The 13816-nt window shown below is 43.8% G+C and overlaps 1 protein-coding gene across 1 annotated transcript in view; it reads right to left on the minus strand.

The window, feature by feature from the left end:
* ARHGAP42 (Rho GTPase activating protein 42) overlaps positions 1 to 13816 on the minus strand; it is an 80749-nt gene that overhangs the window by 46030 nt on the left and 20903 nt on the right. Inside the window, exons 4-7 of the mRNA XM_008056121.2 lie at positions 10402 to 10506; positions 7777 to 7906; positions 2829 to 2929; positions 607 to 716 (exon numbers count right to left, since the gene is read on the minus strand). Of these exons, the coding sequence (XP_008054312.2) occupies positions 607 to 716; positions 2829 to 2929; positions 7777 to 7906; positions 10402 to 10506 (446 nt within the window). The remainder of the gene's footprint in view (positions 1 to 606; positions 717 to 2828; positions 2930 to 7776; positions 7907 to 10401; positions 10507 to 13816) is intronic.

Here is a 13816-nt window from a genome sequence, read left to right on the forward strand (position 1 = left end):
TTTTTTTTTTTGAGGCAGGCTGTCTTACTCTGTTGCCCAGGCGGGAGTGCAGTGGCACACTCATGACCACCGCAGCCTCGACCTGAGTTGGAGACAATTTTAGAAAATGCAACTGAAATATTTTATTAGCCAGGATCTTACTCTGTTACCCAAGCTGGAGTGCAGTGGCACAATCACAACTCACAGCAGTCTCAATCTCCTGGGCTCAGGTGATCCTTCCCCCTCAGCCTCTCGAGTAGATGGGACTGTAGGTGGGCGTCACCATACCTGGCTAATTTTTTTTTTTCTTTTTCGGTAGAGGCGAGGTGTCACTGTGTTGCCCAGGCTGGTCTCAAACTCCTGGGACCAAGCAATCCTCCCACCTCAGCCTCCCAAAGTGCTAGGATTACAAGCATGAACCACCATGCCCAGCCTGATGTTCTTTTTAAAGTATCATGCAGTAAATGTTTGTTGAATAAATACGCGAAAGAATGAGATAAGCACATATGCTGTTTTTTAAAAAGACAAACATGAACAGTTTCCTGTCGCTTCCTGTTTGTATCTAACACAGACAGAAACAGAAATAGTTAAGCTTGTTAAAAAATACATAAAGTGAATAGTCCAAACCTTTCAACTACTTCGATGTCAAAGCAGAACCGTTTGTCAATTGAATCTGTCTTTCGTCGGATACAAGATTTTAATTTAAACATTTCCGGGGAGCTAGTAACAAGGCCATTCTGAAACAAGAACACCACCAGATTATTAACATGCTGGTAAGGTGAAAGTGAGTTAAAACACATTAAATACTGGTCTAAAGTTGTTCCATTAAAATATTTACCTGAGAGTACAGCTTATGTATACAGGTCTTAATCATAACCCAGCCCTTTTGTTTTCTTCCCAATTATAAGGCATGAAACCATTTATTAATAAATTAATGGCATATGCATGTTTTATTTCAAATAATTATGTAACAAGCCTGTCTAGCACTCCTCAAATTACTTACTTATGTTAAATTAAACTGTAATGTACACTCCCTTAGGACTTCACATTTAGAGAAGGTGTGATATAATAGAGTCACTGTAACATAACAATCAGATACACAGAATGCTCATTACGCTATGACACTCTTGTTCTTAATCAAAATTCCCAGACTGCTTAGAGATTAGTATCGTGTATCTTTGTACTAGAGCCTCATAATATTAAACAGTAGTGAGTTGAAACTGACAAGAGCTATCAAAACCATAAAGTCCCAGCAGATACTTGCTACAATGCTGTTGCTATCGTATATGCCATGTGACTGCCTACCTAGTAACCAACCACCACTGCGTTACTGAAACTGACACTCTGGGCGGGATCCAACAACGGCCGAATTCTGAGGACGTCTCTTTTCTCACTGAGATGCTAGTCTATTTGCAGGGGTAAATTCACTCAATGTCTGATTAACTCTGTCTTTGGCTGCAAATGTCATCGATTTATTAGTAGAACTTTGGCTTGGTCTATTTACCTTATTAACTCATTGTCACATAAATTGCATTTCTGGCAGTATCTACTACAGAGAGTAAAAACTAGGTGTGTCTATGGCACTGAATCACTTCCCATGATGTCAGTGATCTAAGGCGTCTGTTTCTCTGGTATTTCTTCTTTGCTTTATGTCTTTTCATTTGAATTATTAGATTCTGATGAACGCCCAAGTACAATCAGTTTTGGCTGGCGTGTTTGAGTATGTGTCCAAGTTAGACCAGCACGTACCTCTGCCATGATCTGTTCCACAAATTAGCTAGGCAAGGCACTTACTTCCTACACATTTTATTTTATTTCCTGCTAAAATAAGACTGGACTAAATTATCTTTAGGATAACTACCAGCTCTGGGATTCTTAGATCACGGCCTAGTTATCTCATTCACAAGTTCATTCACTGCCATATTCAAGTATCTTAACTCACAAAAAGATTATATACTACCCGCCATAAAGCTCATGCAGCATTTACTCAATAAAGTTTGCTGCATTCTATACCGTTTGCCAGCCACGCGAGACACTTGGCGACCGACTGACTTTTGGGGTAAATGAGTATTGGTTGGTTTCTTCTGAGAAACCAGGTCTGGCATTTCGGAGCAGAAGGTGAAAAGGCAGGCAGGGGCAAATGCAGTCCCCACGGAGGCCCCTGGTGGGGAGGAATCGTAGAGTCCCTGAGACTGGCCCTGCCACTGACAGTCCTTTCCCGGGTTCCTAACCCACTGACAGCACGGACGAATAACCCTGCTGCCTGGGACGTGAGATGACACCTCATCATCTATAGAGGGATCCTACATTTAACTCTACTGCTTATAAGCATTCATGGCCATGTTAAAGGAAAACCCTGGCCACTCTTTTTAAGTCACTAAAGCACGGGCTCTGTGGCTCAGCCTGTCATCCCAGCACTTTGGGAGGCCGAGGCGAGTGGATTGCCTGAGCCCGCAGGTTTGGGACCAGCCTGGGCAACTTGGCAAGACCTCGTCTCTACAATAAAAAAAAAAAAAAAAAACATTAGCTGGGTGTGGTGGTACGTGCCTGTAGTTCTGGCTAGTTGGAAGGCTGAAGCGGGAGGATCACTGTAGCCCAGCAGTCGACCAGCTGGGGTGGCCGGGAGCATGCCCCTGCACTCCAGCCTGGGCAATGGAGTGAGACTCCAACTCAAAAAAAAAAAAAAAAAAAGAAAAGAAAAAAAAAGAAGTCACTAAAATAGGTGGAAATATTTTAACTTTAAAAAATGTTAAATGTGTATATATTAGAAAAGTAAGCACATCTGATTTTTTGTTCTAATTCTATTAGTTCAATAACAAGCTTGGTTAAAGAAAACGAAACGAACTCACCATTTTCCCACTGGATTTCATTTCTGAAACACTCATTGTGAACGTTTTACCTCCCTTATCATAGGTACAATAATGTTTAATCCACGTAAAACCAAGTGGTCCTAGGGTAAGGAAACAAAAACGTTTCAGATTCGGTCAATCAATGCTTTGCATCAAAGTTTGCATAATGCCCAAAGCCACGATACACAACTGAGTGCCTCCACATACCGAGCTAGTTTGTAACACTCCCCGTGAGTGAGCGAGGCCTGCAGGGAGGGACAGTGGGACAGGGTTGGAACCAGACGGTGTGGCTTTACCTGCAGCTGCCCGCTGGCTGCAAAACTCCCCACTTACTTTAGACCTGAGCATCCATGATATAAAAGCGGTATATATCTGCCATGGCAGAGGCTGGAAGAATGAGACACAATAGACTGAGGTTCTAAACACCGTCTCCTGACTTCCAACCCTATTCTCTACTTTTGAAACTGTCAGAAGTATCCTGCCAGGTCACACCACTCCTTTGCTCAAAACCCACTAGTGGCTTCCCACCTCACACCAGACAGAAACCAAAGAGCCTCCGAGAGCCCATCGGCCTACGGGAGCCCACCGGCCAGCCCCCATTCTTGTTCTCATCTCACATCCCCATTGCTTTCGGCCTTGGGACGCTCTGCCCCAGCTAAGCGAGACCCCTTGCTGGTCCTTGAGCAGACGGGGCCTGCATTCCTACCACACGCCACTTACTCTGCTGCTCCTCCAGCCTCAACGCCTTTTCCCTCAGACATCTACATGGCTTGCACTGCCACCTCCCACAGACCATAACCTTTCCTAGGGCGACCTCTAACAACCAGACACTGCCACCTGAATGCTCCTTATTTCTCTTTTTTGGTTTCGTTTCTCCTCAGCAGTTATCACCTCCTAAAAAATATTTACTGCTTAATCTTATGCATTGTGAGTCTCTTCCACAAGACTCTATCGATGACAGCAACAAGAACATGGGCTACCCAGCTAAGAACATGCATTCTGAGTCCTTGGAACAGGGACAGACTCGTGGCGGTTGCCCAACACGTCACCAACGAATGAAAGGACGAACCCCTCCACTACTCTGAGGCTGAGCTTGGAATTATTTTCTCTTACTACTCATCTGAAAAAAAAAATCAATTTACGCTTTAAAAAGAAAACGATTTCCACCATTTATATTGCAGGAAACGTGTACATGGGACACGTTTGCTCTCTTTTTCCCCATCAAGACGGCACGCCCCTTTGCCACAGCCTGCCATGTTACCGCCCAGCATCCTCCTCAAGGAGCTCGGTGCTGTTCCCTCGCCAAGGAGAAATCATCGTTAGCTTAGTGCTTCCATAACCACAGTAGAAATTCCTCAGTTTCCTACAGGGAAGCCGGGTCTCCTGTGCCCAAATGCCTCGGTGGGCTCCGGGATGGAAAAACGAGTTGTTTCCACACAGCTTCTCCACCAGGCACCCATCCTGCTGGACTCCTGGATCTTTCTAGCAACGACTGTGCATATGTTATTGTTGGTTTCGAGGCAGGACCATATATTTAAAAGCAAGAAATTGAAATATTCCAAAAGTACCTCTTGAGAGATGTTTCAGGAACCACTTACATTTCCTTTTCTTAATAACAGCACCCTTGGTGTCAAGTGGAATACTTAAACCACTCCAGATTTTAAAATGATGGGGCGCAGCCATATACTTTGTAATCACAAAGGATGATGGCAATTAACTCTGATTCCGTGGGGGGACCGTTTCACACTGTCATACTTAACAAGACTTGTGGATAATTCCGCGATGCGTGATGTAAGACACTTAAAGGCTTAGAGTTGGTTCGTGGCTGCATAGACATTCTCACACGCAGTGACTTTGCCACTTAGGTGGCGATTTAGGAAGCCACATTAGCTATAATTTTAAAATAAAGCTGCTGCAATGCTCTGATGACATTTTAAACTGAAGAGGGTGTTTGCTGTCCCCATCGTAAGTGCAGAACCTCCTGCCCTTAATCCTCGAGCCTGCTGCACACTCACGCTGCTTTCTTTAAAGTCGACTGGCAGGAGGCCAGGGCAGATGCTCTCAGACAAGTGATTCTACAGTCCCCCAAAGTGTCTGGGAAAATAAGAAGGTACTATAGAGCTCTAAGGCTGCAAAACAAAAGAGGTTTAATTTTCTTACCCAGTCATCATCTAAGGTTGCTGAGGTGAATATTTGCAGAGTGGGAGGGAAATTCACATTCACCGAATACCTAAGTGCCAGCATTTAATCTAATAACTTTTGAAGCCAGATGTTATAAAGAGTATTTTACATATAAGAAAACTGAGCCTGCGACCTGTGAATGGCAATGCTTTCTTTAACAAGGCATGTGATTGGAGTTTTTCTTTTTAAAGGAATCACATTCTCAACAGCTGTTTTAAGAATTAAATGACATAAGGCCAAGCACGGTGGCTCACACCTGCAATCCCAGCAATCTGGGAGGCCGAGGTGGGAGGATCGCTTAAGCCCAAGAGACCAGCCTGGACAACATGGCAAGACCCTGTTTCTAAAAACAATTTAGAAATTAGTCAGGCATGGTGGCGTGTACCTGTAGTCCCAGCTGCTCTGGAGGCTGAGGTGGGAGGATCACCGGAGCCCAGCAGGTCGAGGCTGCAGTGAGCTGTGATCATGCCACTGCACTTCAGTCTGGGTGACAGAGTGAGACCCCAACTCACAATAATAATAGTAATAATAATTAAATGGCAAATTTGTAAATTGCACAGAAGAGTAAGGATTCATGGTAAGCATGGGATCATTATTTGTAACACCACCACTGATAATAAAGACATTTACATATAATAAATAGCTCTGACTCTTGCAACGTCACTATGACACTGGGTATATATCCTTCTCTGACGAACAGAGACTGAGTTCAGAAAACTGCCGGCGAGAGTCACATAGTTGGCAGGTGACAGACACGGAATCACAGCACAGCTCTGCTGGCCCCGGAGCCCAGGCTCTTCCTGGGTTGACAGAAGCCTGGCAGAACGTGGCTTAACACATGCCCAGAGGTGGCCGGACACAAAACCACACACCCCAGCAAATCGGGGCTCTGGTCCAAGCACCTGTGATCCGTGCTCCCCCATCACGGCCACCCCCACTTATCAAGGCTCCAACGTTTACTTTGTGAGTCTGCCTTATGCCTTCAACTACAGAGGGGACACCCCGAAGCCAAGTCTCCTTCTTGTCCCCCACAGAAGGTCCGCATCCGGTGATGACAGCAAGCGCACCATCAGTACCTCCCAGGCAGCCGGTGAGCTTCTCTGATTATAAATGCTTTCAAAGACGCCGAGTTGGAAGGGGCTTTACATAAGCCTCATCTAAGAATAATTCCGAAGCCATGGAAATCCATTCTTTTTTGTTTCTAAATGCCTAGACAGGGGAAGGAGGTGAGGATGGCGGGTGGGAAAAGGCAGGAGGGAGGGATTATGAGGGGGCAAGAGAGAACTTGTGAAGGTGATGAATAAGTGGTTTCACTAGGGCATACGTAAGGCACAACTTAAACTGTATGTGCTCAACAGGTGCGGCTTGTTGTATGCCAGTTATACCTCCATGAAGTTGTAAAAGAAACAGAGAGAAGCAAGAGGGAAATTGTCTTGTGGGGGAGGAAGAAAACGTCAAAAGCGAGGGAGGAGAAGGCGGGAGTCCAACTGTGAGCGCCTCCAACCTCAGCCACTGCGGAGGGGCCATGACAGCCCGGGCACAACCAGACGAGCGCATTTTGGAAGCATCTGCAGGGAGCCCTGCAGAGAGAGGATTTGAGCAGGAGTCCCCAGCCACTGTGCCCTGGCCTGGCACCTATCCGTGGCCCGTTCGGGACCAGGCCGCACAGCAGGGGGTGAGTGATGGTCTGCGGGTGAGGAAATTCAAACATCTCCTTGGAGTTCAAAGTCAAACTTCTGTGTCCTATGGATGAACCAAGTTTTTCATGATCTGAGGGATGGAAGCTATTTATTATGCTCCAGTTATAGAGCGGCTAGGCAGGTCATTCTGTTAAGATCTCAAAACAGCAGACTAGCCAAGGTAGGGAGTTCTGAGAGCCAGATCCCCCGTGCCTGCGTGTCTCTTGCTGTGGGCTCCAGGCAGTCACAAATGTCACTGAGTTTGTCGGATCGAATCGAATTTGCTCGTTTTCACGGCCGCCCAACAAACAAGCATCCCTGGGCACGTCAAATATACGATGTGTTGGCATTCTGGTAATGTATGTGACCATGTCACATTGGTCTAGGCAGAAACAACTGTCCCTCACCACCAACAGTGTGAGGTCAGTGCTCAGGGGATATCTAGTTTGAAAAGGAGTTAATTTAGTCAAAATAGTCAAACTGCTTCCACTTGATGACAAGTACACCACACACACACACACACACACACACACACACACCCTAGTTACAGAAGTGTGAGTGGTTTTTTTGTGTGTGAGAAGAACGTTCTCAGGGTGAGGCCATCACAGGGCTGATGGCTGGGCTTCGGTGACCACTTCCTAACCTCAGGAAGGACAAGTGCCAATGTGACATGACAAAGCTGCCCATTTCACGTCCAAAACTCACGGAGCACAGAATTAAATGAAATAAAGCTGCCGGAGGGGCCAACTATGGCCACAGTCACTAGGACGATTCCTCCTAATAAAGGCTTTGATGTGCAGGCCTTCGTGACACTTTACACTGAGATAGATATCACCATCAAATTCTAAAACTGAGTTCACGTTACCGCAGCCTCAGTGAAGACCACAAGTCCCAAGTTCAACAATCTAGCAACGGAGAGACATCCCAAGGGCAAAACATGGGAAAACAGCCTTGCACTGGGGGTGCGAAAAAGCAGACTAAACACGATCAACCTACAAGGAATTTCGTCTTCTTGCTTGAAAGAAAGACTCCGAGCAGGTTCCTCTGCATGGAAACAGAAGAGGCACGAGGTCCTGGGGGTGACTCACGTTTCTCCTGGACGTACAGGTAGCCCTCCATGGTCCACTGGCTGGGGGGTCTGTAGTCCTGGTTGGCGGATTTCATCCTCTGCATCAACCGCTCCACCTCCTGCCGCGTACTCTCAAAATTATTCCTTGTCTGAAGTCAACAAAACAACAGTTTCACTCGCTGTTTTCCACCAGGTTGGAGGAAACCCCCGACTCCAGTTTCAAAAGCCCCAGTGGTCTCGAGAGAATCTTGGTGCTCGGAGTGATCCACCATATCCAGACCCCGAGATGGAGCGTCCTGTGCTCTGGTTTTCAGTCACTTGAGTGAAAACTTCTGTGACTGACCCTCAGCGTGTTCCTCTCTGAATGTGTGTGTGTGTGTGTGTGTGTGTGTGACTTTCTCCTATCAGCACACTCTGACATGATTTACGGGGGACATTACTTGGGGGGAAAAATATGCAGGATACATTCAATAGAATTTGAATTCTCTAGCACCTAAGCTAAAAAGCAGATGCACAAGGACTTAATTCCTTCTAAAGGAAAAAATAAAGTAAGTTCACATGCTTTTGATATATGTGGCACTGACCAAGTCGAGAAAAAAGTTCACTGCCACCGGCCCAGTGGCTTTTTGGAGAAATATTATCTTGCTTGGTCTATTAACACAGATACTAAGAGGTTATTGTATAAACGAACTCATAAAAATCCGTAGGTTTCCAAGTTCTAACTTCTGTTGCAAAAAACAGTATATGCGCTTTACATCAAATTTACTTAAGTTTACAGAAAGAACCAGGCTTTCCTCTGTGATCTCTCCTTTGCATTCAGGCCACATTTCCTCAAAAGCACACTGTTGAAAACACCATTATCGTCCCCACACCTAACTCTAAGCTCTTATGCCCCATAAGTAAAAGAATGGAATCACTAAGCTAGGACAATTTTCTGGTCCCTTTTGCTCTTCTTCTCTTTCAAACATTAGGGTCCAAATTTTTTTTAATCACTTACTCCTCTCCTACTTCCAAATCCCAGGAATCTGAATACAATTGTTTTGTTTTGTTTTTGAGTTGGAGTCTCACTCTGTTACCCCAGTGTCACCCTGTTGGGCTCTGACGATCCTTCTGCCTCAGCCTTCCAAGTAGCAGGAACCACAGGCGTGTGCTACCATGCCCGGCTAATTTTGTATTTATTGTAGAGACGAGGCCTCTACAATAAATAAAAAATTGCCCAGGCTGGTCTTGAACCTGTAGGCTCAGGCAATCCACTCGCCTCGGCCTCCCAAAGTGCTGGGATGACAGGCTGAGCCACCGAGCAGGGCCAGAATCTGAATACAATTGTATTTAACGTGGAAAGAAACCTAACAACATTTTGGCTTCTGTAATTTTCTCTTTTAATATTTGCTGGAAAAGCCTAAATGCATCCCATATGGAAAGACAACAGGATTAAAGGTGAAACCAATTCTGCTAGAAAAATCTAAGATAAAAGTCGAAACTCAAACACAAGTAATAAATCCCATTACATATTTCTTATGGGACACTCCAACTCTAATTTTACTGAACATGTTCGCAATGGCAAGAATCAGAGAAGCAGAGAAGCACATGCTTTTTACAGGAAATTAAGTGAAGGTTTTCTGAATTATTTTGGCTACAGAATACTCGACAGTCAGGGTTTCAGTGATAGAAAAATTTCAACAATGAGGACGTCACTATTTGTCAAGTTTGATAATGCAGAAATTGATTGGCTAAAGTTTTTTTTAACTTTTCAAATGCTTAGCATTTGAAAACCAGAATTTGCATAACCATGCAAGAAGAGATTAAAAGGATTTATTAGACAAGTTTATAAAATAAATCCCAATAGAAATAGATAGACTATTTGGAAATGACTCTCACTTATGCTTTAAAGCAGTTAATTTGAATGCTTCACAGCCATATCCAAACCTATAATTTGGACGTCATAAAACATATTTTAATACAATTTCCGAGGAAGATGGAGCCTTTGAGCATTAAAGTATAATCCCTTCATTTCACAAAGACAGAAATGCTGCTCTCACAAAGTAAGAGCTGCCTAAGGCCCACCAGTATTTTTTCCCCAGCGTTATTGAGGTATACTTGACAAATACAAATTGTAGATATTTAAAACGTACAGTGTAAAGTTTTGATACATGTATACCACCATCTAGCTAATTAACATATCAGGACCACGTATGATTACGTGTGCGGAGAGAACATTTAAGCCCTATACACCCAACAAATTTCAAGAGTGCGATACAGTGATACCAACCACAGGCAGCAGGTTGTATGCCAGCCCCTCACGCCTAACTCGCCTTGTATCACTGAGTGAAAAACTCACCCAGTGAATTGACGTGAACACCAGATGGAGGTAAAACTTTACGAACTTCCAGGTATCTAAGTCTGGGTAGTATTTAGTTGCATAAAATTTGCTAGTGTAAATTTTTCTAACATAGGATAAAGGTTGGAGGGGGATGTCATTTCAACTAGTAGCTAGAAGATAATGAATAGATTCCTAGAGTGGCTTCTCTGAAGGATCGAGGTCTCTCCGTACTTTGACAAGCTTCTGAAAGATCCCAAGGTTTCCCTCAGTTGCCCTGTGGCCACTCGATCTGCTAAGAGGCAGTAGGAAGAGGGTTATTCTTACATTCTGCAAGTTGAACTGCAGCTGTTGCTTGTAGGGTGCAAATTCCTGGGCAAGCTCATAGCCCTCATGGTAAAAAGTAAATAAACCCTGAAGGAAGGACAGGAGCTGCAGAGAGATTAAACAAAAAGAAAAGAAAAGAAAAGAGAAGAAACCATGAAAACTTGCTTTAACAGCCACAATCATCAAATGTACAATACTGGGGGAATTATTTTTCACTCTGATTCCTCAAACGAATACACGTTCAGTCTGTGTTTGAAAAGGCAGACAATAGATCTAAGAATAGAAAACAGAAACCGTAGAAGCATTTTAACTTCCTTGTTGGTAGACCGTGATTGAGTCTGTGAGCCTGACCCGTAGACATGTCTCAGGTTGACCGTGCTATGGTTCAAATGCATTGAACAAACATCCAGAAGGCCCACTTTAAGGGGTTAAAGGTGGGCATGGCATGGGCCCTTCCCGGGAAGAGCTTCTAATCCAAAAAGGAGACACACACACACACACACACACACACGCCAGGGAGACTCAGTGCGTAAGTCACAGCTAAGAAGGACCCAAGGGCAGGAGTCAGGAATCAGCCAGCTGAAATCACGAGAAGTGCCACCAGGTGGCAGTCCTGACGTGGGTACTGAATCGACGACACTTGAGCAAGGCGTGGGACGCCCTCAAAACGGCGGGACAAGGTGGGCCGAAGCAGGGAGCTAGATAACCCAGGTGCTTCCTATCACAGTTAGAGGAAACGCTTCTCCAGAAAACCACATTTCTATGATCCTGGCCTTCTCATCTCAAATTCACACGTGCTTTTTTATCCGTAAATCAAGTAAGATTGGCTCTCCACAGAAATACAGGGCACACTTGTTTGCGTGGGATAATTTATATTGGGGAAAAATGAGTTTAAGTATTTTCGTTCAATTCACAGGGAGTTTAGTCACAGATTTACCTACTAATGCAATCTCTCCCACAACTACTTCTTGCGATCGACTTAGAACATATTTTTGAAATGTTGCTTATAAAATACCTGTAACTTATTATTTTAAATTAAGGCAGACACACAATTTGAAACCACTTTCCTGTGTGAATAACATCCTGCCGCTTCCTCTGTCTGGGGCGCAGGGAGGATTTGGCTAAGCACCAACTGGTTCTTTGTTATGATTTCTAACAGGTAAACACTGGGTCTATCTGCAGACAAGGACCTCACGTCTTTCTCCCTACAAGCCAATCTCACGCAAAGTTATGTCCACGTCAGAAAGCAGATACTTTCAACTCACTTTTGCCCCGTAGTTATCCTTTGAAGGGCTTTTCTTCTCTTGTCGAACATTTTCTGATATTGCACCCAAACGCACTGTTTTCCATTTTAGAATCATTTATTCTACACTTTCAGTTTTATGCCATCTGATAATTATTATAGTTAATATACCTGGAGAAACTCAAATCATTCTACAAAGAAGATACCTGTACATGCATGTTTGTTGCAGCTCTATTCACAAGAGCAAAAACACGAAACCAACCATGTTGCCCGTCGAAGCTGGACTGGATTAAAAAAATGTGGTACACATACACAATGGAATATTATGCAGCCATAAAGAAAAACAAACATACGGACTGTGCAGCAACTTGGATGGATTTAGTCTATCACACTCAGTGATCTATCACAGAAACAAAGAACAGAGTACCATATGTTCTCACTCATAAGCAGACCTTGAACAATTATAATACTATCAGAAAGGGATTGGCAGTAGTGGAAATTATTATAAAACCTAAATATTCAGGAGATTATCCTAAAATGACGCTACAGTATATCTGGCAAATTATCCTGCGTGAGCACATATCATGTGACCTAAGCAAACCAACCACAGCCTGAACAGCATTCAGAACGCCTTCATGAGGGTTTGGACATGCAGAGTCAAAGCTCCCCAGAGAGAAAACAAGAAACTGTTTTGAAACGTATCAATAACACAAGTTTTCTGAACACTGGAATAATAGTTTACAAAGTTGCTCAGGAAGTATTGTTTCATGTTTTTGCCATCTATAATTAGTCCACGATTAAATTGTCTCATTACAAACCCAATGGCATGACAAAGCAGATGCTATTTTAAAATCATTCTGAGTATAAAAGTTAGTCAAACTTGTAAAGAAGGTTTAAAAAATATCTGTGATGCTGCTGGTGGGAAAGCAAGCTAGTACAACCTCTTTGGAAGACACTGGCAATTTCTAGAAGAAATAGACATTGGTTTTCCATAAACCCAGAAATCCCTCTATTGGGAATATACCCGGAGGAACTGAAATCATTCTACAAAGATACCTGCACAAGCATGTTTGCTGCAGCTCTATTCACAATAGCAAAAACATGGAACCAACCGTGTTGCCCATTGAAGCTGGACTGGATTTAAAAAATGTGGTACACATACACGATGGAATATGATGCAGCCATAAAGAAAAACAAACAAATGGACTTCGCGGCAACTTGGGTGAATTTAGAGTCGATCATATTCTAAAACAGAGTACCATATGTTTTTACTCATAAGTGGGCCTTGAACAACTATTATACTATTAGAAAGGGACTGGCAGTAGTGGGAAACTGTCAGGGGAGGTGGGTGGGATTGGCAGTTGAGGGAAACTGCTAGGGGAGGGAGAGGTACACCTCATCAACAAGGATACCGCACAATCGTTTGTATACCTCACCCTGAATTGTACGCCACATCTTTATAATAATAAAAAATAAATTTAAAAAATATAATGGTGATAAATCTTTCTATGAAACACCGAATCCTCTGAGGTCTACAATATTCTGAGTTTTCCGAACACAGGAAAGCATACTGATGTTTCAAAGCTTTGAAGTAAACCACTCAGAACCCCACAAACTGCCGGTGGTCATCCTTGGGCTACGCAGGTTTAGAATATATTTCAATTCCCCTGTCACGGCTTGATGCTCCGGCCCTAAACTTAGGTTACAGGTAGCACATTCCTAATCCGGAAACCCGAAACCCAAATTGCTCCAGAATCCAAAACGTTTTGAGCGCCAACATGACGCCACAAGTGGGGGATTCCACAGCTGACACCTTTGCTTTCTGATGGTTCGGTATACATGAACGTTGCTTCATGCACAAAATTATTTAAAAGACTGTATACAATAAGGCTTGGTGCGGTGACTCCCACCTGTCATCCCAGGGATTTGGGAGGCTGAGGCAGGAGGATCGCCTGAAACCAAGAGTTTGAAATGAGTCTGGGCAAAATGGGAGATGCCATCACTGTAAAAATTTTAAAAAATTAGACGGGGCATGGTGGCATGTGTCTGTAGCCCTGGTGACACAGAAGGCTGAGGTGGGAGGACCACTTGAGCTCAGGTGACAGAGGCTGCAGAGAGCTGTGACAAGGCAACAGAGGGAGACCCTGTATTCTTAAAAAAAAAAAAAAAAAA

This window comes from Carlito syrichta, unplaced genomic scaffold (assembly GCF_000164805.1).
Source record: "Carlito syrichta isolate Samal-C Ts95f unplaced genomic scaffold, Tarsius_syrichta-2.0.1 Scaffold302228, whole genome shotgun sequence".
Classification (NCBI taxonomy): domain Eukaryota; kingdom Metazoa; phylum Chordata; class Mammalia; order Primates; family Tarsiidae; genus Carlito; species Carlito syrichta.